General features: G+C 41.1%; 1 protein-coding gene across 6 annotated transcripts in view; it reads left to right on the top strand.

Moving 5' to 3' along the window:
• The window catches only part of MICAL2 (microtubule associated monooxygenase, calponin and LIM domain containing 2), a 240,883-nt gene that overhangs the window by 189,406 nt on the left and 24,516 nt on the right, over positions 1 to 26,961 (top strand). For all 6 annotated transcript variants that reach the window (XM_060399889.1, XM_042233046.2, XM_042233047.2 and 3 more), the window contains 3 exons: positions 14,127 to 14,242; positions 17,482 to 17,574; positions 20,497 to 20,590. In XM_060399889.1, the coding sequence (XP_060255872.1) occupies positions 14,127 to 14,242; positions 17,482 to 17,574; positions 20,497 to 20,590 (303 nt within the window). The remainder of the gene's footprint in view (positions 1 to 14,126; positions 14,243 to 17,481; positions 17,575 to 20,496; positions 20,591 to 26,961) is intronic.

Here is a 26,961-nt window from a genome sequence, read left to right as displayed (position 1 = left end):
GTTTTTGATAAACAAAGGCATGTATTTTCCTGAAGTCAAATCTAGCACTATTTTCCCTTATTGCTGATTTTTGCTTCCTGTTTATGAAATCTTTCCCTTTTCTGGGGTCACAAAGATACTGTTGTATGTTACCTTCTGGAACTACACTGTCTAGTATGGTACTCACTCTTTCACACTTGAGATATAGCTAGTGTGAGTGAGTGAGGAGTTAAATTTGAATTTTATTGAATATTAATGGATTTAAATTTTGCAACTGAAGCAATATAAAATATCTTTCTGTTCGACTCAACTTTTTTCTTTTGATAGGATTACATTTCACTTTAACTATTAAAAATGTATTATCTAAATCAAGATGTGCTGTAATTATAAAATATGTACCAGATCCTGAAGTCCTAGTATGAATGAAGTAATGTAAAAGATCTCAATATTTTTACATTGATTATACATTGAAATGATAACATTTTTGAAATTTGAGCTAAACATATGATTAAGACTAATTTCGTCTGTTTATTTGTGCATTTTTTGTTGTGGCTACTAGAAAATTTCAAAGGACTTACATGGCTCAAATTGGATTTCTATTGTCCAACATTGTTAGAGAAGCTTTATTATTTTATCTTTTATAAATGAATCTGTGACCAACATAGCATAGATTTTGATATATTCTGAGAAGTAGGGTGAGGGTTTATTTTTTTTCCATGTTGCTATCCAATTGATTCAGCAGCATTTATTAAAAAGGCCATCCTTTGCCCTCACTTCATTGTAATGACACTTGTCATAAATGAAGCAGGTTCATTTTTGAAACTTCTGTTCTCTTCCACTGGTTTGTCTGTCCTCGCACCTGAATCACACTGTTTTCATTATGTGGTTTTATAATAAATCTTCATAGTCTGAAGTAAATTTTCCACTTTGTTCCTCTTCAAGATTGTTTGATATTCTTGGCCTTTTGCATTTCCATATGACTTACAGAAACAATTCATCAATTTCCACAAAAATATTTTCTGGGCATATGACTGGTATTGCATTGGCTCCAGGGATAAATTTGGAGAAAACTAACATCTTTGCAATATTAAGCCTTCAAATTCAGGGACATAATACATTCCTGAAGACTTCCGCAATTTCTGCCAGTGTTTTGTAGTTGTGGTAATCTTGTACAATTTTCATTACATATATGCCCAGTATTCAATATTTGTGTGTACAGTTATAAATGATACAGTTTTAAATTGATTAAGTTAGAGACATTTGATAGCTTTAGAATATTGTCTTCAAATCTAAGAACAATCTATAACCATCTATTTAGTCAGAGTTCTTAAAAATTCTGGATATAACTCCTTCATCAGATATGTGTTTGCAAATATTTTCTCCCAGCTAGTCAACTGTCTTTTCATTTTCACCATCATCCAAAAAAATAGAAGCTTTTCATTTGATGAAGACAAATTAATTTTTTTATAATTTGAGTTAGAGTTAAGAAATCTTTCTAAACCCAGAGTCACTAAGGCTCTCTCCTGTGTTTTCTCTCAGAAATTTTACAGTTTTTAGCTTTAGAGCTTAAGTCTACAATCCAATTCTAATTAATTTTGTATAGTATAAATAAAAGTCAAAGATTTTGCCCATGGTTATCCAACTGTTACAGTCCCACTTATTAAAAAGACTGTTCTTTGCTCATTGTGGTACTGTAGCATCTTCATAGATAATCAGTTGACTATAAATGTATGGGTTTACCACTGTACTTTCTACTCTATTTCATTAATCTGTATGTTTATCCTTACATTCTCTTGACTGCTATAGCTTTAGAGTAAGTCTTGCAAACACATAGTGGGAGTCTTCCGATTTTGTTCTTAAGTATTATTTTTGGTATTCTGGGTTTTCTGTGTTTCCAAAAAGTTTAGCTTGTCAATTTCTACCAACTAAGCCTACTGGGATTTTGATTGAGGTTGTTTTTAATCTATAAATAATTTATGGAAAATTGATACCTACTGAGTCTTTCAGTCCATGGAGATGGAATATCTCTCAACACTGAAGTTTTCTTGGGTTTCAGTGTGTACTTCCTGCACATACTTTGCTAAATGTATTCCTTAAGAACAACTGAACAACAGTGTTCCTTGAGAGTTTCCTATTTTGTCGTTGCTGCTGTTATAAGTGGGACGGCTTTCTTAATTGTTATTTTCAGTTGTTGTTCAGTCACTAAGTCATGTCTGACTCTGTGACCCCATGGATTGCAGCCCACCAGGTTCCTCTGTCCACCACTGTCTCCTGGAGTTTGCGCAAATTCATGTCCATTAAGTTGGTGGTGCTATCTAATCGTCTCATCCTCTGGCAGCTACTTCACTTTTTGCCTTCAGTCTTTCTTGGCATCAGGGTATTTTCCAATGGATTGGCTCTTTGCATCAGGTCGCCAAAGTATTGGAGTTTCAGTTGCTCATATATAGAAACACACTTGACTTTTTATGTTGTGGTTGCTAAACTCTTTTATTATTCTAGTAGATTTTTTTGTGACATTTTCTACATACATAATCATGTTGTCTGAAAATAAAGACAATTTGACATCTTCCTTTCTAGTTTGTATACCCTTTATTTAATTTTATTGTACTGCCTGAGACCTCCTCAGTTCAGTTCAGTTCAGTCAGTCGTGTCCGACTCTGCGATCCCATGAATTGCAGCACACCAGGCCTCCCTGTCCATCACCAGCTCCCGGAGTTCACTCAGACTCATGTCCATCGAGTCGGTGATGCCATCCAGCCATCTCATCTTCTGTCATCCCCTTCTCCTCCTGCCCCTAGTCCCTCCCAGCATGAGAGTCTTTTCCAATGAGTCAACTCTTTGCATGAGGTGGCCAAAGTACTGGAGTTTCAGCTTTAGCATCATTCCTTCCAAAGAAATCCCAGGGCTGATCTCCTTTAGAATGGACTGGTTGGATCTCTTTGCAGTCCAAGGGACTCTCAAGAGTCTTCTCCAATACCACAGTTCAAAAGCATCAATTCTTCGGTGCTCAGCTTCCTTAACAATCCAACTTTCACATCCATACATGACGACTGGAAAAACCATAGCCTTGACTAGATGGACCTTTGCTGGGAAAGTAATGTCTCTGCTTTTGAATATGCTATCTAGGTTGGTCATAGCTTTTCTTCCAAGGAGTAAGCATCTTTTAATTTCATGGCTGCAGTCACCATCTGCAGTGATTTTCAAGCCTCAAAAAACAAAGTCTGACACTGTTTCCACTGTTTCCCCATCTATTTCTCATGAAGTGATGGGACCAGATGCCATGATCTTCGTTTTCTGAATGTTGAGCTTTAAGCCAACTTTTTCACTCTCCTCTTTCACTTTCATCAAGAGGCTCTTTAGTTCCTCTTCACTTTCTGCCATAAGGGTGGTGTCATCTGCATATCTGAGGTTACTGATATTTCTCCCAGCAATCTTGATTCCAGCTTGTGTTTCTTTCAGCCCAGTGTTTCTCATGATGTACTCTGCATATAAGTTAAATAAACAGGGTGACAGTGTACAGCCTTGACGTATTCCTTTTCCTATTTGGAACCAGTCTGTTGTTCTTAAATAATGCTAAATAGAAGTGGAATGCTATTTATATCATTGTCTTTTAACCTAGTATCAGAAGGCTTGTATTTTACCACTAAATATATTATTTGCTATAGATTATATTTATTGATTTATAACATTGTGTTTTATGTGTACAACATTATATTTTGACCCCTATATACACTACAGCATACTCACCACCAAAGTTTTAGTTTCCATCCATTACCATACAGTTGACCTGCTCTACTCATTTTTCCCTCCCCCTACCCTCTTCCCTCTGGTAATCATTATTCTGTTCTCTGTATTTACATGTTTTTAATGCGCTTTCGTTTGACTTGTTCAATTATTTTTGTATTCCCCACACCAGTTGCATTGTGTATTCCCCATATCATGTGCAATCGTCTTTCTCCCTCTCACTTGTTTCACTTAGCATAAACTCATCAGGGTCCATCCATGCTGTCGCAAATGGCAAGGTGTCATCCCTTTTCATGGAGCCTATCATATGGGCTTCCCTGGTGGTTCGGCAGTAAAGAATCTGCCTTCAATGCAGGAGAAAGGGGTTTAATCTCTAGGTCAGGAAGGTCCCCTGGAGGAGGGCATGGCAACCCACTCCAGTATTCTTGCTTGGAGAATCCCATGGACAGAGGAGCCTGGTGGTCTAGTCCAGAGGGTAGCAAAGAGTCAGACACAACTGAAGCAACTTAGCAGGCAGGCTGAATTCTATCATATACCACATCTATCTTTTCATTCGTTGATGGACACTTAGGTTGTTCTCATAACTTGGCTATTGAAAATAATGCTATGATGAATATAGTATGGTGTATATATCTTTGGAAATTAGTATCTTGTGCTCTTTGGATAAACGTCCAGAACTGGAAAGGTGGATCATATCTGTTTGTAATTTTTTGAAGAGCCTCCATAATGTTTTCTGTTGTGGCTGTACCTATTTATATTCCCACCAACAGTGTATGGGTGTTCCTTCTGATAGATATATAAATAATCAGAATTTTCTATTTCTTCTTATGTTAGTTTTGTAAGCTATGTTTTCCATTAAGTCTGTCTATTTTATCTAAATTTTCAAGTTTATTGTCACAAAATGGTTTTTGGTTAGTAGCTCCCTTTAATACTCTGTAGAACTTTTTATCTTAAGTATTGGTAAGTGTGTTTTTTGCCTCTTTTTTCTTAATTATTCTTGAGAGAGGTTATCAACTTTATTCATCTTTTTAAGAAAAGGATTTTTGCTTTGTTAATATTTCTGCTTTGTTTTTATTGTCTTTCATAATCTGTTCTTATCTTGAGTGTGCTCTTCCTTTTAGTTTCCTTAGGTTCATTTAGTGGCTCTTTTTCTAGTTTCTTGAAGTATTAATAGATCTTAGAGCATCAATTCTCAACTTTTCTCTTTTACGTAACACGTACATTTAAAGCTACAGTCTAGTCATTTTATTGTACTGTATTTTTATCAGCCAATTCAAATTTATTTTACTTCTTTGATCTATAAGTTGTTACAAATTATTGCTTAGGTTCTAAACATTCTGAAATTTTTCTACTTATATGTATTTTTAAATTTATTTATTTTTAATTGGAAGATAATTGCTTTACTGTGTTATGTTGGTTTCTGCCATACATCAACATGAATCAGCCATAGGCATACAAACGTCCCCTCCCTCCTGAACCTCCCTCCTGCCTCCCACCCCACCCTACTTTCCATTTATATTTCTTATTCTCATTTTCTAGCTTAACCTCACTGTCATCGGAAGATGTACTATGTATGACTTCAGTCCTTTGGAATTTGTGATACTTGCTTTATGGTTTGGCATATTACCAATTTAGTAAATTGCATATCCTCTGAAGAAATATTCTCTAGTTATTGTGGGGTTGTTCTATATCAGGCAGTTAGATCAAATATATTAGTGTTTGCTCAAATCTTCTGTACCCTTACAGTTTGTCAGTTGTACTTCTGACCAACTAGATATAAGCAGAGGTTCTTCCAGTTCCTTCCCTTGGGTTCAATAATTTGCTAATGTGGTGTAGAACTCAACAAACACTTACTTACACTTATTAGTTTATTATAAAGGTTACAAATGAACAGCCTGATGAAGAAATACATAGGGTGAAGTCTGGAAGGATTCCAAATGCAGGAGCTTCTGTTCCCATGCAGCTAGGGTACGACACCCTCCCAGCACATGGATGTGTTCACCAATCTGGAAGCTCTCCAAAATCTGTATGTTAGGGATTTTTATGGTGGCTTCATCACATAGGTATAAACGATTATTAGCTCATCTTCCAGCCCCTCTCCCCTCTTGAGAGGATGGGTATTAGGGATAAAAGTTCCAAGCTTCTAATTATGGCTTAGTCTTTCTATTGACCAGCTCCTATTCCCAAGTCCACCAAAAGTCACCTCATTAGACAAAAGATACTCCTATCACCTAGGAAATTCTAAGGGTTTTAGGAGCTCTGTGTCAGGAATTGAGGTCAAAGATCAAATATTAGCAGAAACTGGGACAGAGATCAATACAGAAGGTCCTTGATTTATAATGGTTCAATTTACAATTTTATTTTATTTTTTTACTTTATTGTGGTGCAAAAAAGCATTCAGTTGAAGCCATTCTTCATTTTGAATTTTGATCTTTTCCCAGGCTAGAGATATGAGATGACATATTCTATAGAGAGCCACAGCTCCCAATCAGCCAGGAGATCACAAGGGTAAATAACTGATACTCTTACACTCATCTGCACTCAATCATTTGGTTTCTCATTTCAGCATAGTATTCAATAAACTATATGAGATTTTCTACACATTGTTATAAAACAGGCTTTGTATTAGATGATTTTTTCCCGACTATAGGCAATGTAAGTGTTCTGAGCACATTATGGGTAGGCTAAGCTAAGCTATGACATTAGTAAGTAAGATGTATGGAATGAATTTTCAACTTAATAGTATTTTCAACTTAGGATGGGTTTGTTGGGATGTAACCCCATTGTAAGTTGAGGATTATCAATAGTTGTGTTTCTTGTTATTTCACACTGCTGCTGCTGCTGCTGTTAAGTCGCTTCAGTCGTGTCCAACTCTGTGCGACCCCATAAACAGCAGCCCACCAGGCTCTGCCATCCCTGGGATTCTCTAGGCAAGAACACTGGAGTGGGTTGCCATTTCCTTCTCCAATGCATGAAAGTGAACAGTGAAAGTGAAGTCGCTCAGTCGTGTCTGACTCTTTGCGATGCCATGGACTGCAGCCTACCAGGCTCCTCCATCCATGGGATTTTACAGGCAAGAGTACTGGAGTGGGGTGCCATTGCCTTCTCCTATTATTTCACACTAACATACATTAAATAGTCAATTGTATTTTTTTTTGCCAGCAAAAATGTTTTATTTGACCATAAGAGAAATATTTTCTATTTGTAAAATCCTTTTTGTTACAATTATTTTTCTTTTCTTTTTTAGTTTTTTTTTTTAATTTTTATTTTTACTTTATTTTTCTTAACAATACTGTATTGGTTTTGCCATACATTGATATGAATCCACGACGGGTGTACATGCATTCCTAAACATGAACCCCCACCCCCACCTCCCTCCCCATAACATCTCTCTGGGTCATCCCGGTGCACCAGCCCCAAGCATGCTGTATCATGCATCAGACATTTTAAAGAAATTAAAAACCACAAAGAAAAGTTATTTTTTTTTACCATTCTGAAGTTCTTTATTCCATCTGGTATATTCCTTCTGCTACAGAATTTTCTAAAAATATTTTATATACATGTCTGCTAACAAGAAATTATTCTAACTTTTTTGTTTTCCTTAAAAAAAGATCACCTTTATTCTTGCTTTAAGTTGAATGTGTTGTTTCACTGGACATAGAATTATAAATTGACAGATGATTTTGTTCTTTAAGCATTTTAATGATGCTCTATTGTCTTCTGGCATATTTCAGTTCTGCCAAGATGCCCATGGATATTTTTATGTTTGTTTCCCTGTAGGAAATGTATTATTTTTCTCAGTCTCTGCTTTTAAGATTTTGTCTATATTTCTGGTCTTTGGCAATTTTATTATCATGAGGCTTTCTATGATTTTCTTTGTGTTTACCCTGCTTGTGGTTTTTTTGAGCTTATTGAAGCTATGGATTTACAATTTTCTTTAAATTTGCATGATTTTCAGCAATATTATGTCAACCACATTTTCTGTTCCTGCCTTTCTCCCTCTATCTCCTGGTTCTCCAATCACATGTATTTTAGACCATTTGATTTTGCATCACACATGACTGAGGTCTGTTCAATTTTTTTAGTGTCTTTTTCTTGGTGCTTCAGTTTGGGTAGTTTTTTATTTATTGCTATTTTTTAATTTCACTGAATATTGTCTTCTGCAGTACTTAGTCTGCTGGCAGTATTTAGTCTGCTGGTAAACTGACCTGGTGAACATTTCATTTTAGATTTTATAATTTTCATCTTCATAGGGTCCATTTGATTCTTATAAAAATATTTTTCATTTCTGTCCTCATTCTGTTCATGCTTTCTTTTTAAATTCTTGAGCACATTAAAATAACTCTTTTTAGAATCTTTGTCTAGTTTCATGGGCTTCACTGGTGGCTCAAACGGTAAGGAATCTGCCTGCAATGTGGGAGACCTGGGTTCAATCCCTGGGTTGGGAAGATCCCCTGGAGAAGGGAAAGGCTACCCAATCTAGTATTCCTGCCTGGAGAATTCCAAGGACAGAGGAGCGTGGCATACTCCTTTGGATTGCAGAGTCAGACACAACTGAGTGACTTTCACTAACTCACTCACTAGTTTCATCATTTTTGAGTCTTATTTTATTGATTGATTTTTCTCTTGATTATCAGACTCATTTTCCTGCTTTTTTTGTGTATCTGGCAACTATTTCTAATTTTCTTGAAGAGATCTCTAGTCTTTCCCATTTCTATTATTTGCATTGATCACTTAGGAAAGATTTTTCTATCTCTCCTTGCTATTCTTTGGAACTCTGCATTCAAATGGGTGTATCTTTCCTTATCTCCTTTGCCTTTCCATATCTCTTCTTACCTGTAACGCCTCCTCAGACAACCATTTTGCCTTCTTGTATTTCTTTTTCTTGGGAATGGTCTTGATCCCTGCATCCTGTACAATGTCATGAACCTCCATCCATAGTTCTTCAGGCACTCTGTCTATCAGATCCAACCCCTTGTATATATTTCTTACTTCTACTGTATAATTGTAAGGGATTTGATTTAGGTCATACCTGAATAGTCTAGTGGTTTTCCCTACTTTCTTCAATTTAAGTCTGAATTTGGCAATAAGGAGTTCATGATCTGAGCCACAGTCAGCTCCCAGTCTTGTTTTTGCTGACTGTATAGAGCTTCTCCATCTTTGGCTGCAAAGAATATAATCAACTTGATTTCAGTATTGACCATCTGGTGATGTCCATGCGTAGAGTCTTCTCTTGTGTGGTTGGAAGAGAGTGTTTGCTGTGACCAGTATGTTCTCTTGGCAAAACTCTGTTAGCCTTTGCCCTGCTTCATTCTGTACTCCAAGGCCAAATTTGCCTGTTACTCCAGGTATTTCTTGACATACAACTTCTGCATTCCAGTCCCCTATAATGAAAATAACATCTTTTTTGGGTGTTAGTTCTAGAAGGTCTTGTGGATCTTCATAGAACTGTTCAACTGCAGCTTCTTCAGCATTACTGGTCAGGGCATAGACTTGGATTACTGTGATATTGAATGGTTTGCCTTGGAAAAGAACAGAGATCATTCTGTCATTTTTAAGACTGCATCCAAGTGCTCGATGAAGGACAGAAATGGTATGGACCTAACAGAAGCAGAAGATATTAAGAGGTGGCAAGAATACACAGAAGAACTGTGCATAAAAGATCTTCATGACCCAGATAATCACGATGGTGTGATCACTCATCTAGAGCCAGACATCCTGGAATGTGAAGTCAAGTGAGCCTTAAGAAGCATCACTACGAAGAAAGCTAGTGGAGGTGATGGAATTCCAGTGGAGCTATTTCAAATCCTGAAAGATGATGCTGTGAAAGTGCTGCACTCAATATGCCAGCAAATTTGGAAAACTCAGCAGTGGCCACAGGACTGGAAAAGGTCAGTTTTCATTCCAATCCCAAAGAAAGGCAATGCCAAAGAATGCTCAAACTACCGCACAATTGCACTCATCTCACATGCTAGTAAAGTAATGCTCAAAATTCTCCAAGCCAGGCTTCAGCAGTGCATGAACCGTGAACTTCCTGATGTTCAAGCTGGTTTTAGAAAAGGCAGAGGAACCAGAGATCAAATTGCCAACATCCGCTGGATCATGGAAAAGCAAGAGAATTCCAGAAAAACATCTATTTTTGCTTTATTGACTATGCCAAAGCCTTTGACTGTGTGGATCACAATAAACTGTGGAAAATTCTGAAAGAGATGGGAATACCAGACCACCTGACCTGCCTCTTGAGAAACCTATATGCAGGTCAGGAAGCAACAGTTAGAACTGGACATAGAACAACAGACTGGTTTCAAATAGGAAAAGGAGTTCGTCAAGGCTGTATATTGTCACCCTGCTTATTTAACTTCTATGCAGAGTACATCATGAGAAATGCTGGACTGGAAGAAACACAAGCTGGAATCAAGATTGCCGGGAGAAATATCAATAACCTCAGATATGCAGATGACACCACCCTTATGGCAGAAAGTGAAGAGGAACTAAAAGCCTCTTGATGAAAGTGAAAGAGGAGAGTGAAAAAGTTGGCTTCAAGCTCAACATTCAGAAAACGAAGATCATGGCATCCGGTCCTATCACTTTATGGGAAATAGATGGGGAAACAGTGGAAACAGTGTCAGACTATTTTTTGGGCTCCAAAATCACTGCAGATGGTGACTGCAGCCATGAAATTAAAAGACACTTACTCCTTGGAAGAAAAGTTATGACCAACCTAGATAGTGTATTGAAAAGCAGAGACATTACTTTGCTGACTAAGGTCCGTCTAGTCAAGGCTATGGTTTTTCCGGTAGCCATGTATGGATGTGAGAGTTGGACTGTGAAGAAGGCTGAGCGCCGAAGAATTGATGCCTTTGAAGTTTGGTGTTGGAGAAGACTCTTGAGAGTCCCTTGGACTGCGAGGAGATCCAACCAGTCCATTCTGAAGGAGATCAGCCCTGGGATTTCTTTGGAAGGAATGATGCTAAAGCTGAAACTCCAGTACTTTGGCCACCTCATGTGAAGAGTTGACTCATTGGAAAAGACTTTGATGCTGGGAAGGATTGGGGGCAGGAGGAGAAGGGGACGACCCAGGAAGAGATGGCTGGATGGCATCACTGACTCAATGGACATGAGTTTGAGTGAACTCCGAGAGTTGGTGATGGACAGGGAGGCCTGGTGTGCTGCGATTCATGGGGTAGCAAAGAGTCGGACACGACTGAGCGACTGAACTGAACTGAACTGACTGAAACAGTCAGATATGACTGAGCAACTAAACAACAAAATAATTTTGTAAATATTACATTTTCGAGTGTCTTGATTTTGTTCCTTCATTTAAAGAATGTTATATAGGCATAAAGAATGTTTGGCAGGCAGTAAAGTAACTTGCAGATCAATTTGTTTCTTTCAAGGCTGGTTTTTAAACTTATTATGTCTGTAATTATCTTTATTCTAGAACTACTTTATCCCTGTTACTCAAGTGTGACTCTTCTGTGGTCTCCACTCTAACGCCCTCAATGTTTTCTCTACCCTAGTTGGGTAAAACTTGTAGCTTTCCCAGTCTTGTGAAAGCTGTAGAGATTATTTACACTATAACTTTGCAACAGTTATTGGCCTAACCTTTTGCACTTTCTGTGCACCTATGATAGACTGCGATTGATGTCTATGCCTTTTTCTGAAGGCCTTTTTCTGCAAAGCTCCTTCCTCTCAAATACTCTTCCCCACCTATTCCAATTGTCTCAATCCAGTCAAACACTGACCTCTGTCTTCTCAAAGAATCTGCTGTGCTCTGTTTAGGTTCTTCCTACCTGCCCTGTGATCTGGAAAGTGTCTGTAGGCAGAAAACTAGTGATTGTGGGGCTTGCCTCATTTGCTGTGTTCCTGCCTTTATCACAGGTCTGCACTGCCTCTTGTCCAGTGTCTGGAAGCAAAGCAGCTGCTTCATATATTTCGTCCTGACTTCTAGTGCTTTGTGGTGGGAGATCAATTCCAGAATCAGTCACTCCGTTGTAGCCAAAGTAGAACAATGCTGCCAAGCTTTACAAGCTTGCAAGTGAAAACTAAACTAGAATGAATGGTTCTATGATGGAATAGAGTACAGGGGAAGAGATTCAGGGGTAACTATTTAACTTTATATAACGTTGCCAGAAGTTTAAGAAGTGCTTCAAATTTAGAAACATTTTCTTCTCAATTTCAAAATAAAATTCAATAGAAATATTTATTTTTGAGAATTAGAAAAAGATTGAAATTTAGATACTGTGCTTCCTCCACAAAATAAAGATTAATCAGGCAGTTTTATAGGTGGCACAAGTGGTAAAGAACCCACCTGCCGATTCAGGAGATGTAAGAAGCGTGGGTTTGATCCCTGGGTTGGGAGAGTCTCCTGGAGGAGGGCGTGGCTACTCATTCCAGTATTCTTGCCTGGAGAATCCCATGGATAGAGGGTCCAAAGCTATAGTCCATAGGGTCGCAAAGATTCAGACACGACTGAAGCGACTTATCCCAACACTAATATTGCAGTGGTGTTCATTGGGATCAATGATGATGATGTAGCAATAGCTGCTGTTTCATTACCTGGGTGAGGCAGCTGATGGTGATGAAAACATTTATTTAAGCACCTGCAATGAACCAGGCAGGATTCCCAAGTGGCTCAGTGGTTAAGAATCATCTGCCAATGCAGGAGATGCAGGTTTGATCCCCGGGTTAGGAAAATCGCCTGGAGGAGGAAATGGCAACCCACTCCAGGATCCTTGCCTGGACAATCCCCTGGACAGAGAAGCATGGAAGGCTGTAGTCCATGGGGTCACAGTTGTTGGACACGGCTGAGCATGCACGCATGCATCCAGTGAACCAGGGACTGTGTTAGACTCTTTATATTGATCTTTCTTCTTGCATAGCAGTTCTGCGAGTTAGAAATCACAATCCCCAGAAACGCAAGGGGTGAAGTTAGTTCCTCAAGCTTACAGAAGGGAATATTCTGTGCTTAAAATACTTAGCAGTAATTTAGTGGCTCGAGCTGGGACACAATCTCAGATCCCTACCAACAGTGCCTCCACCATTATTATGCTGCTCCTGATTCTATCTTCACCTGAGCTTTCCCATCTGGCAAATTAAAGTGAAAAACAGTTAACTCCCTCCCCAGAGAGGCGATGTTATTATATAGATGTTTTGCATTATTTAGCTTTGAATAACAGCATATGTAAATGTGTTCCTGGAGGTTAAAATTACCCTTATTTTTTAAAACTTGGCCTCTCTCACTGGGGTGAATAGTTGAAAATTACAGGAAGAAAAGGCAGGCTGGAGAGAACGTTAGTCAGCTTGAAATTGCCTCTCCTCCCTCCGTACCCAGCACACATTTCTCTTTAGATAGAACCTGCCATGGCAGAGTAAAGATGAGTAAGTTTTCTATCACAGAGTCCTAGCTGATTCTGATATCCAGTGTTTAGGGTGGGTTAATCCAGATAGTAATAATTGACTCTGCTTCAGGTTGATGTGTCTGGGCAGATGTTGTTGCTGAGCAGAATACAAGTCCCCTGTGGCACCTGGAAGACTTTATCACACGTGGGCCCCAGAGAAGTCACAAAGAGATTCGAGCAAACACGGGCACTTCCTGCCTCTAAACATCTACCTCTTGTTGAGGAGTTGGCACGTCCCCTCGACTTCAGCTCTCCCATGGGCCTGGAATTGTTGAGTCCTCCCTATCTTAAACTGCCTTTTCTGGCATTTGAATCATCACTTCGATGATGTGATAATATCTGCAAGTTGGGAAAATAAAAGTGGCATTTGTTTAGCCATAATTAATGAAATATTTATGTTGCATGAGACTATGTGATAAAACCTTAGGCTTAGAGTCCTTTTGCTTCTGATTACATTTGGGATTTTTTTTTCTATGACCAGACATTCTGACGCCAGCCCTTTTACACTGAGCAGATGTCATGTAGTAAAAATGGGTGCCAGATGCTGTGAGCCGCAGAAGGGCGATTTGTTTAAGAGCTGGCTCTGACTTTTTTGCATTCAATTACTCTGCAGAATGAACCTTACACAAGCATTTAGGTAACTCAGCTAACTTCAGACACGCATTTTAATAATAGATTTCATCTCTGAATGCATTCTAAGCAACACACCATATAAATGGTGTTTAAGGAATTAATTGATTTCTGCATAATACCTTTTTTTTTTTTTTTTTAACATGAAAAGAGAGCTGCAAAGCTCTTGGCAGGGACCCAGAAATGTAATTAACATGGAGGGCCAAATTTTCAGTTGCCCTTAGGTGCTGCTGCTTCATGCTCAAGGCAGGTGCAGGGAAGGGAGGGTGGGGAGGAAGAGAACAGGGGTGGCAGGGAGGAGGGAGAGGCGGCTCTGGGTCATGAAGCAGGAGAAGAAGCTAGGAGTTCAAGTGAGTTCTGTTCCCATTTCAGGTCCCACGCACGTCCCCATCAGAGCGCAGGGGACAGGGACTGTCTCTTCCACCTCTTCCTCCACCACCTCCTCTGCAGATGAGGAATTCCATCCCCAGCCTTCCTCGCGGTCAAAGGTAACAACACTTGGCAAACCAACGGGGGCCTTGGCTTGTGGGGGCCATTTTACCATCCAGATTTCAGACCCAATGTGGGCTCCAGCTGCAGCAGTTTCATTAGGAAGATCATGTTTCATTGCATCTGACAGCAACCACTTTTTTTACCTGGAACACCCTAAGGATTATCTTTATATATATAACTTTTAGAAGCTTGCCTTTCTCAAAAATGTCAAAATGGGAAGGCGGAAAAAAACAGACGTATTTACTTGAAACCATTTGGTGACTGCAGCTCTTAAAGTGGGTTTAATATGTGATCCAACAAGCAAACCATCGAAAAAAATTACAGCAAGCAGATGCATATTTCCCTGGGGGAAGCACAGCTTCATTTAAGAAGCACTAGAGGCAGATTGCATGGAAAATGTTATGTTTATTCTAATCAGAAATGCGAAATGAACCATGCGCTTGCATCTAGACTCCGAGGATCCCCACTGACTAGCTGAGTGCCGGCAGGGGGACAGCCGTTCTCCTCTTTGCTTAATGAACATTAGTTTACGGAGCACCCTTTAAACAACTCCTGTACCCATGGATTTAAAAACACAAATGTTGTTGTATGTCTTTAAATGCATCTGTATGTTACATACGTGGAGACATGCATCCCATGATCAAATCCCACCATTGTTTCCTTTGTCTGCTGGGGCTGGAAGGGCTGAATGGCTGGACCGCATGTGCTTCCTGGGCGGACAGAGAAGCAGTTCACTGCTGTGGTGGTGTTTACTTTTTGGAGCAGTGAGGATCTGAGGAGAAAGAGAGAGAACCAAATTTATTTACTTAAACTCAACTTTTCCATATCTGGCACTAGGAACTTTGGCGTCATCTCAAGTCACTCAGGGGTTCCAGCTCCCCAAGGCCCAGCTTGGAGCAAGTCAGGAGGGAACTGGGACATGTGTGTGTGTGAGAGAGAGAGAGACAAGAGAGGGAGGGAGAGGGGGAGAGAGAGAGAGAGGGCAGAGAATGAGAATAAGACAATACTGAGAGATTTCTAATTTCTGACTGTGGGGGTGTCTGATTAGTTTGGCACTCAACACAAATGAATTCTGTGTGTTGATTTCTAGGGTTTCCCTGCAGGCCCTCTCACCCCCTTGAGTGACCCTGAGTTAATTTTGTATTCAAATGAGGCAGAGACCCCAGCATCAAACATCTTGACACTCATGGGGACCAAAAGAATGGAGTGGCCCTAAGCTCTCAAAATAGCAAGACCATGATAACCTAAGGCAAGCCTTCCCAGTAGCTCTGTGTCTTCCTGGTCACCCAGAACAGAGCTGATCATCACATAAGCCTGCAGTGTGGTATAGCTGGGCTTCCCAGGTAGCGCCTTGGTAAAGAACCCACCTGCCAACGCAGGAGACATGGGTTTGATCCCTGGGTCCGGAAGGTCCCCTGGAATAGGAAATGGCATCCACTCTCGGTATTTTTGCCTAAGAAATACCATGAACAGAAGGGCCTAGCAGGCTATAGTCCATGGGGTCACGAACAGTCAGATCTGACTGAGAAGATGTGTGTGGTAAAGCTCCCTGGTGCTTCTGGCTTCTGACACAGCCCATTCTTCAGGAAGGGAAGCTGGCAAAAAGGCTCCTTCTTTACCACTTCTCAGAGCTCACACTGAAGGAATAGAAGAAGTGTTTTCCCCTCTTGTTTTTAAATCTCTTTTGCCCCATACAGATATGTCCCCAGTCACATGGCACAGAGCCCATGTCAGCTCAGGTGAACCTTTACACAGGAAACTGGTGTGTGTGTTAGTTGCTCAGTCGTGTCTGACTCTGCGATTCATGGACTGTAGTCTGCCAGGCTCCTCTGTTCATGGAATTCTTCAGGCAAGAATACTGAGTGGGTTGCCATGCCCTTCTTCAGGACAGGAAACTGGAGACAAAATAAATACCCTCACCTCTTTACTCTGCACCCCTCCCCTGAAATTAATGCCTGGATCTGACAGATGGGGACAGGGAGCTCGTCTTCAGCCCTGCCAGATTTTTCTCTTTCTCTGTCCTTTATCTTTTTCTTCCTTAGCCTCCTTCCTTTCCTCTCTGTATCGTCACCACTATCACTGAGGATGTAAGAAGTGTGCCTGGTGCTTCGTAAGGTTATATGAGTGCTTGTCGATATATCATCATCTTATTTAACAACTATCTCTTGAGCTCTCATTATACTAATCTACATAATAAACGCCAGCAAGTACTGAGTGCTGTGTGCCAGACACTGCACATCATCTTAATAAAAGGCAATACAAGACTTTCTCCACCCATCTAGGTTCCGCTTTGCTGACTCTTGATAAAGGAGTTGGGCTTTGGCAACTTCATTGCTGTAAAGCGCTGAGACGGTATGAGGCTGTCAAGGCATCCTCGCTGAAATTGTTTGAATGGTCTTAATTTAGGGTGAAAGTCTAATGTTTCCATAAAACAGAGGTGCGTGATGTACCTGCACTGTAGGGGCCTGGGAAAGACAGAATAAACTAGGTGGAAATATGGATACTTGGATTCGGGTTACCTGGGCTTAGCTACTGGTGCTTCCAATTCCTGATTGTGTCATCTTGGGTAAGTTATTTAACTTCTCTGAGTTCTGATTTCTTTGTCTATTAAAAAAAAACACCATAATTTGAAGAAAAAATAAGATGATATTTGTGAGGTAATCAGTACAGTGTCTGACACATAGCACTCAGTACTTGCTGGCGTTTATTATGTAGATTAGTGTAATGAGAGCTCAAGAGATAGTTGTTAAATAAGGGACTGTCTCGCCACAGAGATTGAGTTAGCCAGTCTCTGGACAACTACCAGTGATTTCCACCATGCCTGTCTCCACCCCAGCCTTCTAAGAAAGGTCCCAGCCACTTAAAGTAGGGGTTTCCTCATCCAAATGGCCTAGAACCTTTGCAGTGGTTGACAGTCTAGAAGTCCTAGACTTGTCATGAAGACCTGAATCAAGCTTTGTAGATGCCTTAATCCGTGGGTGTTCTGTATTCCGCTAGCCCAGGCACACGAAGAACCCAGTGGTATTAATGATGTATTTGAACAAAGTGAAGTAGGGAAGGAAAGCAAGCTTCTGCCTTGATAGAGAACATTTCTATCATTGCAGAAAGCTCTGTTGGACATCTTTGTTCTAGAAGTCAAGCAGTGGTTTTGTTGAAGAGGATAGAGGCTGTGACAGTATTTTGTAAGTTTCAACTCCATTTTTCTTAGACATATTTTTCTTCTTGGTTTTTGTAGGAGAGGAAGGCACTTAGAAGAAGAAGGAAGCTGGAAAAAGCAACAAAACAATTGGTTAAGCAAGAAGAATTGAAAAGACTTCATAAAGCTCAGGTCAGAAAACAAACGAGTGAGTGGGTCTGGGTTGCTGGGGATCTGAGTCTGGAAGCCCTTTGGAAATCTGTATTGAGCTGGGGAAGCTGAGCTAGGGAAAGATCAATCTCTCTTCTCTAAGCACCAGGCTTGTGGCTGTTCTGAAGGTTATGGTTCAATCCCTGGTGGGACTCTGGGGCCAGAGAGCCCAGGTGTTGAGTTGGCCCACTCCCAGCTGCCTTTCCATCTGCAGGCGTGTATCCTGCAAAGTGAGCTGGAATGGCAGCCAACACATTGCCTTGGAATCCATCCCAGGCCCTGACTGCCACACAGCAGTGGCCTTCGTTTTGTCCTCTGTGAGGATATAACCTTCTCTCGAATTTCTGACAGTGTCTTTGCTGAACTGACAGCTCTTGGGGCTGTCTCTGTTCCAAGGTTAGTTGAACGCATAAGCATCTACCATTCTGCTGTAGACTTCCTGGCCTAATTGTTTACTGCAAACATTTTTGCTCAGGTGGATCTACTGACCTGCAAAATGAAGCAGAAAGTCAAGGCACTTCCCCTCTCCCTGAGGACCCCAAACCTAGCCTTGAAGAGCAGTTGAGTTTTTGGACAAAGGGACCTAAAATGACCACTTGTGCTAATGCATTGTATCCTTACATCCCCTTCTCCAGTAACTCACTTTATCCAGTTGTGTAGTCCAATAAGTTGTTTCTGACAAGAAGGAAGTCACTAAATCTAACCTTCTTTACTCTTCTCAGTGGCTGACTCGGGAGCCACCCTCTTCACCTAGCAGTTGGGGAAAATTAAATTCCCTCTGTCCAACCTCACCTTCTGAAACAGGCTTTCTTGAAACATTTCAACTTTTCCTTCTGAGAACAAGTTATCTTTATGAAATGGATTGGCAAACTCAATAATTTCTTCTTCTTATATTGGGTTGACTGAAAAGTTCATTCAAGTTTTTCCATGAGATGTTATGGAAAAACCCCAACAGGTTTTTTGCCAACCTGATATTTCTACTCCAGACAGTGAAAGTAAAGTCTCTCAGTCATGTCTGACTCTTTGTGACCCCATGAACTGTAGGCTTCTCAGTCCATGGGATTTTTCCAGGCAAGAGTACTAACAGAATAATCACAGTTGCCTTTTGAGTCCTAATCTGCTGGCATCCATACCTGCCCTGTATAATCTTTGAGATTCTCTTTCTTAGTTTCTAAAGAATGATGACTGTATCAGTCAACTTGTGCTGTCATGATGACATACCACAGACTGGGTGGCTTAAACCACAGAAATTTATTCTTTCACAGCTCTGGAGACTGGATGTCCAAGATCAAGGTGTCTCCAATGTTGGTTTCCAGTGAGGACTCTCTTCCTGGCTTGCAGACAGCTGCCTTCTTGCTGTGTCTTCACATGGCCTTTTCGTGTGTGTGCATTCAGAGCAAGAGAAAGAAAGAATTCTGGTATCTTTTCCTCTGCATGTAAGGACACCAGTCCTGTTGGATTAGGGCCCACTGCTATGACCTCATTTAACCTCACCTACCTCCGTAAGGGCCAAACAGTCACTTTAAGGGTTCGGACATCAATAGATGAATTTAGTGTGGGGTGGAGACTGCTCAGTCCATAACAATTACATAGGCATAATTACAAAGCAATCAGTCATAAAGTCATTTAAATGTTTCCCTTCCTTTAGCAATGCTGCATTCTACCAGTGAGAGACAGATCTATAAAGATATCATCGTTTTTTAAAAAGAGACAGGAAGAAAGCATAAAATTACAAGTAGTTTTAGTTAGAATTCCCATCTATTTCAGATTTTATGTTTGGGATTTAAACACTCTCAGCTAAGACAAGAAGCCAGGTGGCTGCTGAGTCCTTGCCCCGACCCTCGTTCAGGCCTCTTCACAGATTGGAGGTGCCTCAGCAATTGTAATTTGACTCCAGAGGAGACTTAGAACAAGGTAGAGTTAAGGAGGAAGAAGAGTGAGACAGAGCTAGGAGAAAGTAGGGAAGGAAGAACACACGGGTTATACCTGCCCAAACAGCTGCCATTTCTATGAAGGTGCCTGGTGCAAAGTCTGTTCTGCCAAGAGATGTGCCTTGTGGCAGCATGTAATTAAAAGCAGAAAAAACTGATGGGGATGAACAACATGTAAATAGGAAAGGGATTTTTTCCCCCTTAATTTTCCTTCCTAATACACACAAGAGAGAAATAGCTAGTGGGGAAACTAAACATGTAAATACAAAGCCCATCATGACCCCAAGCCTTGATAGGTACCTACAGTAGTCTAAGGAGGATATGCCTTAATGAAATAAACATCTCTGTCTGGTCTTATTAAACTGCTAGTAACAAGCCACAGTATACTTCCACAGACAGTAAAAAGCCCCATGGTGCAATGAAATAATAGGTTGCCAATTTGTAGCTCAGGACAGGGGCAGGGCAGACTCAGAGAGGAATACCCAGCCCCAGGAGTTGGCTCCCATCTCCTGTTCCAATGTCTTGGGAAAATGGATTGTGAGCATGCTCTGTGTTTGTCCCCAGAGATCCTGTCCAACTCTGAATATGGCCAGTAGCTCCAGCAGCTGTCCCATGACCACGGTCAGAGGCCGAGACTGTGAGGAGTCCAGGAGCCACAGGGGCTTGCACACCCAGGCCGGCAGCCTCTGCCTGACAGCATGTCTGTACAACTGGCCTGGTCAAAAGAGACTGTCTCCTTGGGGGCAGATTGAGCTTACACACAGACTCCTTGCTTTATGTTTTCATATTAAAGAAGGGAAATATCAAATTCCAGTTGTTTGGGGAATTCAGAGATTCTTACCCAGTTAACTGAAGAGCTGGCAACCCAAGAGAAAGAGCTTCTTCCTCTTGGAAAGCAGGTGGCAGAACTGGCCCCCTTGTATGACTCTGCATGTTGCAAGCACCTGCATGACACACAATCCTGGCATTGCAGGCCATCCAGAGGCAGTTGGAGGAGGTGGAAGAGCGGCAGAGGGCTTCCGAGATCCAGGGCGTGAGGTTGGAGAAGGCGCTGAGAGGAGAAGCAGGTAGGCATCGCTGTGGGCAGATCCGGTGCAGTGGGCTCAGGCCTGTGACTATGGTCTGAGAATAATGTCGGTCTAACCATCCAGGCAAAGCTGTGAGGCCTTGCCACTCACTGCGGAACCATCAACACTGACCTGGGTGCTCAATCTGCAGCTGCTTCCCATTTGCAAAATCAAACTGGCCATCCAGTTTGAAATTCCCAGGGCATCGGTTGGTTTGTGGGCCTTGGGTTTCTGGTCTGTCCAGTCTCTCTGCTGCTGTGTTCTTGCAATTCAGAGGTTAAGATAAATTCAGGAGAAATAGCTGAGTGTTTCTGGAGAAGGTGATGGCACCCAACTCCAGTACTCTTGCCTGGAAAATCCCATGGACAGAGGAGCCTGGTAGGCTGCAGTCCATGGGGTCGCGAAGAGTCAGACACTACTGAGCAACTTCCCTTTCACTTTTCACTTTCATGCATTGGAGAAGGAAATGGCGACCCACTCCAGTGTTCTTGCCTAGAGAATCCCAGGGATGGGGGAGCCTGGTGAGCTGCCATCTACGGGGTCACACAGAGTCGGACACGACTGAAGTGACTTGGCAACAGCAGCAGCAGCTGAGTGTTTCAAGCGATGTTGGTAGAGATTCAAAGCTGGACTTGGAGTCAAAGTCCTGATTTCTCCCTTTACCACATGTTTCTCCCTTTATCAGCTATAAGGCCTTGGATCGCTTATGTTCTAAACCTTTATGAACTTTTGTTTTCTGCTATAAAATGTGGATAATAGTGGTTTCCTATCTTAGAGAGCTAAGATAAAGATTAAAGAAGAAAGTATCTTTATATGTATATATGTATAATACTGTGTTAAGTCACTCAGTCATGTTCAACTCTTTGCAACCCGGTGGACTGTAACCCACCAAGCTCCTCTGTCCATGGAATTCTCCAGGCAAGAATACTAGAGTGGGTTGCCATTCCCTTCCCCAGGGTAACTTCCCCAATCAGCACATGCCTGGCACAAGGGAAAGCAATAAATGATATCTATTCCACTGATAGCTTCAGATTCTTAGATGCAAACAGAATTCATCTGGTGAAGGCTTGCCTTACCTTCGACATGGAGATAATGTGTTTCTATAACGATAAACACTTTTTCGGACTTTGAGAAGTGTGTGGTCCCCTGAGGGACATAGACACGTAAATAAACAAACCATAGTAGTGGGGGATGAGGGTTGTGATGGGAACAAGCATTAGGGTAGAATGAGGACAGAATCACGGGGTTCCCAACTGATCTCAATGGAGGTGGGGCAGGGAGGGGAGGTCAGTCAGGCTAATCACCTGGAAGGGATGTTCTGTTAAGACAAGAACCAGAAGAGGAACAGGAGGCAACAAGGGAGGTGAGGAGACTGTTCTGGCAGAGGGAACAGCACTGGCAAAGGCCGAATGTGAGATGCCTTAATGCATGAGGAGAGGGTTTTGGGTGAGGGATAAAATGAAGAAATCTATGTGTTTTTGGAAACCATCCAGCAGGGTGTGGCTAATCAACTGGAGTTAGTGGTGGGCATTGTCTCTTTTTTATTTAGTTGAATTTTATTACAATGTTGTGTTTGTTTCAGGTATACAACAAAGTGATTCAGTTACACACACACACATGCACACACATATATGTGTGAAAGTGTTTGTCGCTCAATTGTGTCCGACTCTTTGTGACCCCATGGACTGTAACCCACCAGGCTCCTCTGTCCATGGGATTCTCCAGGCCAGAATACTGGAGTGGGTTGCCATGCCCTTCTCCAGGGGATCTTCCTGACCCAGGGATCGAACCCATGTCTCTTATGCCTTCTGCATTGGAAGATGGTTCTTTACCATCTGAGCCGCCAGAGAAGCCCCCATTTATATGGGTACACACATCCATATACTTGGAGGCATTGTCTCTTTAACTTTCTGATGTGATATCTTTAGCCTTCTGTAGCTTGGATATAAAGCATGAAAAAGCAGATACTGAAAAACATATATTTCTGTGTGCAGTCGTGTAAACAATATAGAGAAAGGTTAGGACTTCAGTTCTCTTAAAAAGCAGATACAGACTCAGATTTTGTGAGACCTGAAGCTGGGGGCTACTCCCAGAGCCTTACAAAGGCCCATCCACTTGAGAGGTCCTAAGATTTCAACTTCAGTAGCTGCGTGGTTAGTGTTTCTCTGGAGATGTCAGGGTCTGACTTACTTTACGTCTCTGTGTTTACAAAGTGGGAGTGCCAACTGTACCTGTCCCTCAGATTTATGTTGAAGACCAGTCAAAACAATGTATATGGAAGCCCTGAGACAGTGCCTGGCATAGGAGAGATGGTTAATAAATATCTGTTCCTTTTCTTACAATACTCTGTGCATTTCCTTACAATGAGAACCAAAATCCACCCATTGGAAGTAGGGTTTTTGGCAAAAATGATAACTGTTTGTCACTACTTGGGGTGAGGGTCACAGCCTGCCTCTATAGCTGTTGTCAATACAATGAAATGTTTGGTCATATTCCCGATCAGGAAGGCTTGGCACTTGTCTTTGGGAATCTGCTGACTTCAGTGAGAGACTTAGGAATGAAAAGGATAAACCAGCAAAGCTAGGACATGTTTTGGTTTGCTGGGGAGGCAGTATGGCATGGTGGGATAGGCAAAATCATAAGCATCAAAGACCCCCGTGTTCAAATTCTGTTCCACTGCATTTAGGCTTATGTGGTTTAGGAGAATCAGTTAACCTTTCTGGCCTCAGGTCCCTTGGAGTAAAAAATAGGGCTAATAATCCTCACATGACTAGATCATTTTGAGAATTAAGGGCATTGGTGGGCCAATAGTCTCCCAAGAGTGCCCACCACATTGTAGGCATTCAATAAATAGCTACCTGATATTACTTTATGAAACATTATTAAATATCCTGCACTTTTAAAAGACCTGAGTTTCTGGTCTTTATTGCTTGAAATTTAAAGTCTAGAAACCAAATTTTTAAAGCTCCTGAAAAATCTCCCTCCCTGTAAAGAAAGGCTATTTTGAGTTATCAGCTAGAGAAACTCAGCCAGCTCACGGTGTTTTCAAAGGTAGTATTTCCCCAGCCAGAAGATGGATTCTGTTCATTCCCTTTATATCTTTGGTAATTTAATTTCCCTGTTAAGTTTATGGGCCTTTTTCTCCTTGATTGTCCTTGTGTGGATGACAGATGCAGATCAACAAGGGGCAGGAGACTGGAAGAGTTGAGTCACAGCGGCCCCAGAGGAAACCGAGCAGAAGATGTGCGAACCAGGCATCGAAATTAATACACTCTAACTTGTAATAACATTTGCGCAATAGTAATATTCCCGTGCAGTTTAATATTCCACTCAGCCCCTTTAAGAGATTGCCCTGGTGCTTAATGAATGACCGATGCTTATTAGGTTAAGTTGTATTTGAGCTGGTCTGGGCTGCTCTGGTTCAAGTGATTGAATGGGAATTATTTAATAGGTATTATTAGGATAATTAGAAAATAATCACAGTTAGACAATAATATTGAGCTATAAAGGTTGTGAATAACCAGATTTAGAGACAGGCCTGAAAACATGAGTTGTCTGCGACAGTTATGCAAGTCTCCTCCGGTAGTGATGTGCACCAGCCTGAAAGGGTCTTTTGTTCCTAGGAGTTATTCATTAGGCGGCATTGAATTAGAGGAACATGCGGGGGTGCAGGACAGAGGGCAGTGGTGGCTGATGAGCAAAATAAGCCTTTGATGAGCTTCTAATTGTCGTGACAACAATTCCTGCTTTCTCTTTTTCCAACAGTCAGAAATAAACTCTCCCACCCCCAGGAAGGGTTTTTCCCCATTTTGTCAAGGCAAGGGAAACAAAGAAAAACAAAAATCCACCCCAGATAACAAGTCTTTATGTTCTGTAAGGTGTGTTTGTGAGTGTGTGTGTGTGTGTGTGTGTGTGTGTGTGTGTGTGAGATGTCCTTGACAAAGGGAATCCTGATGGTTCTAGCTGCCCAGAGTAAAGGACCACAATGTGCAATGACCTGATTGCCCTGAGCTTCACTCTCTATGAGGAGGTCAAGTTGAGCTTTGCAGCTGCTTAGACTCTTCTTGGTCAAATGCTATTACCTACTGGTTTGCTGGTTGTCAACGTGGTGGTCAGTGTTATGTGCAAGGTGATAGAACACCCCAGTTTAGCAGGAGACCACCATTCAAATTTAGGCGAAGTAAATAACAGAATCTGTGCTTTCTTTCAGTACCTGGAAACAGGTAAAATCTGGTGAAAACTGAGATCGGGAGTGTGTGGGAATTATTCCTTCCCGATAGCTTTACCAGCTTTGAGGAAGGCTTACCAGTTGGTTGCCTGCGTTGAGCTTCTTGTTTCTTTTTTCTTAAGAGTCAGATAGCTTTTCCTTCACACAGATAAGGGGTTTAAAGAACCTGTCTGAGGCTGCCAGCAGGTGGCAGCAGGAACATACATGACAACAAGAGAAACAGGCCGGAAGAGGGAAGTAGTTTGGCTTCCACTCTGTGGTTTTTATCTTGATTGCCACTGAGGAACAGAAGGAATACTAATTTCTTGGATAATGAAACAGCAAGGTGTCCTGCAAAGAACACAGAGAGTAGAGTCAGACACTCCTGATTTTGAATCTTGATGCCATTCATGGCAAAGATTTTGAAGCTGGTAGCCTAGCAACCAAGGAATTTGAATGGGTTTGCCATACTCTATGTGCTGAAAGTAAACAGTGAGATTCAGTGCATCCGAGCAAGGGAGTTTTGACTCACAGCACCGCAAATGGCAAGAGCAGCAGCGTGGTGCAAGTTGCCCTGTATCTAAGTCTGATAGACCCAGATGGCAGCTGTGCACACAGGGGATTGTACCACAGCAGAGGAACTCAGCAGCAGCTATAGCAAGCAGTCAACAAGCCGGCCCGTTTCCCAGGAAGCAAGTAATCTACTTGACTGGCTGCAGGAGTGGCTCGGGATCATAGGATGGTCAGTCCTTGCTGTTTCACACACTCAGCAAAGACACGCAGGATTGCTCAAGGCTTATGGCAGACCCCCTCTCTCAACAAATGGCAATAATCCATTTATTATGTAGTCAACTCTATTTCTAGCCTCAGTAGCTACCTAGTCAAGCAGTAGCCTTATTACAGAGATGGACCCAGTGAGGGCCAGACAGACTAAGATTCTCTTCCTGAAGAAGCCTTGGGTCTTCTCTCCATTGTATGGATCCTGGAGTCATTGAGTTATGTGCTTCAGAGTTATGTGCTCTAGACAATTGCTTTACACAAAAAAATTGCCCATGACAGCAGTAAGAAATATGTTTTATATCATAAGTTATTAATAGTACATTTAAATATATAATCGAATACAATATTTCAAGAGATAATTTTAAACTTTACTACTTATAAAAGACTGATATTTTTATTCTGTCTCATTTTCTAGTGCTTGTTATGACCCACAAAATTAATTTTACATCCCTCAGTTTTAAAAAACACCATTACAGTGATTTTCCTTGAAACAAAAATTTAAATTAAATACCCAAGTGACTGCCTCTGCCAAGAATACAGAATATGGTTCCTAAAACATATGGAACAGCAGAATGGTGGAATATATACTGAAAAGCCCATTAACTACAACAAGACATTTTTGAAGATGTTGCTAGACTTTTAAGTGAGAGAAGTCTCTCAGGGCCAAGAAAGAGAGGGAAAAGAAGAAACATCTACTAAAACCTATGTGTTCCAGGAAGGAAGCAAACACAGAAACAGTAATCCAGGGTTGCTTCAAGTCTAACAAGAAGTAGGGGAGCTAACCTTGGGATTCCCATGTTAAGCCAGGTCTCTAGAACTCTAAGACCAAGTGTAGATTCTGTATCAAAGAGACCATGCTTTCAGGTTAGGCTCTCAGGATTTAGACAGATTAAATTCAGTAAACTATGAGCTTATAATAATTTTTAAAATCACCTAAAACACAAAGAAGTGAGCCACTCAGAATGAGATTCAAGCCAAATCAACAAATTGCCTACAAACAAAATTCTAGCAAATATGCTTTAATCAGAAAAAAAAAGATAAACCTAAGAGGCTAATCTGAAATATTAAAGAAGAAATGGTGAATGCAAAAAATAAAAAACATGTAAGTAAAACATTGTCAATATAAAAGAGCATGGGTTTGTTTGTTTGTTTTTTTTTTTTTTTACTGGACTAAAATGGACAGAAGTGCTGTCCTTCAACATATGAAATTCTGACCATTTAAATCACTGCAGATGGTGATTGCAGCCGTGAAATTAAAAGATGCTTACTCCTTGGAAGAAAAGTTATGACCAACCTAGATAGTATATTCAAAAGCAGAGACATTACTTTGCCAACAAAGGTCTGTCTAGTCGAGGCTATGGTTTTTCCAGTAGTCATGTATGGA

The sequence above is a fragment of the Ovis aries genome, chromosome 15, assembly GCF_016772045.2.
Source record: "Ovis aries strain OAR_USU_Benz2616 breed Rambouillet chromosome 15, ARS-UI_Ramb_v3.0, whole genome shotgun sequence".
NCBI lineage: Eukaryota > Metazoa > Chordata > Mammalia > Artiodactyla > Bovidae > Ovis > Ovis aries.
Note: the sequence above shows the minus strand (reverse complement) of the source record. Positions and strands in the feature narration are given on the sequence as shown.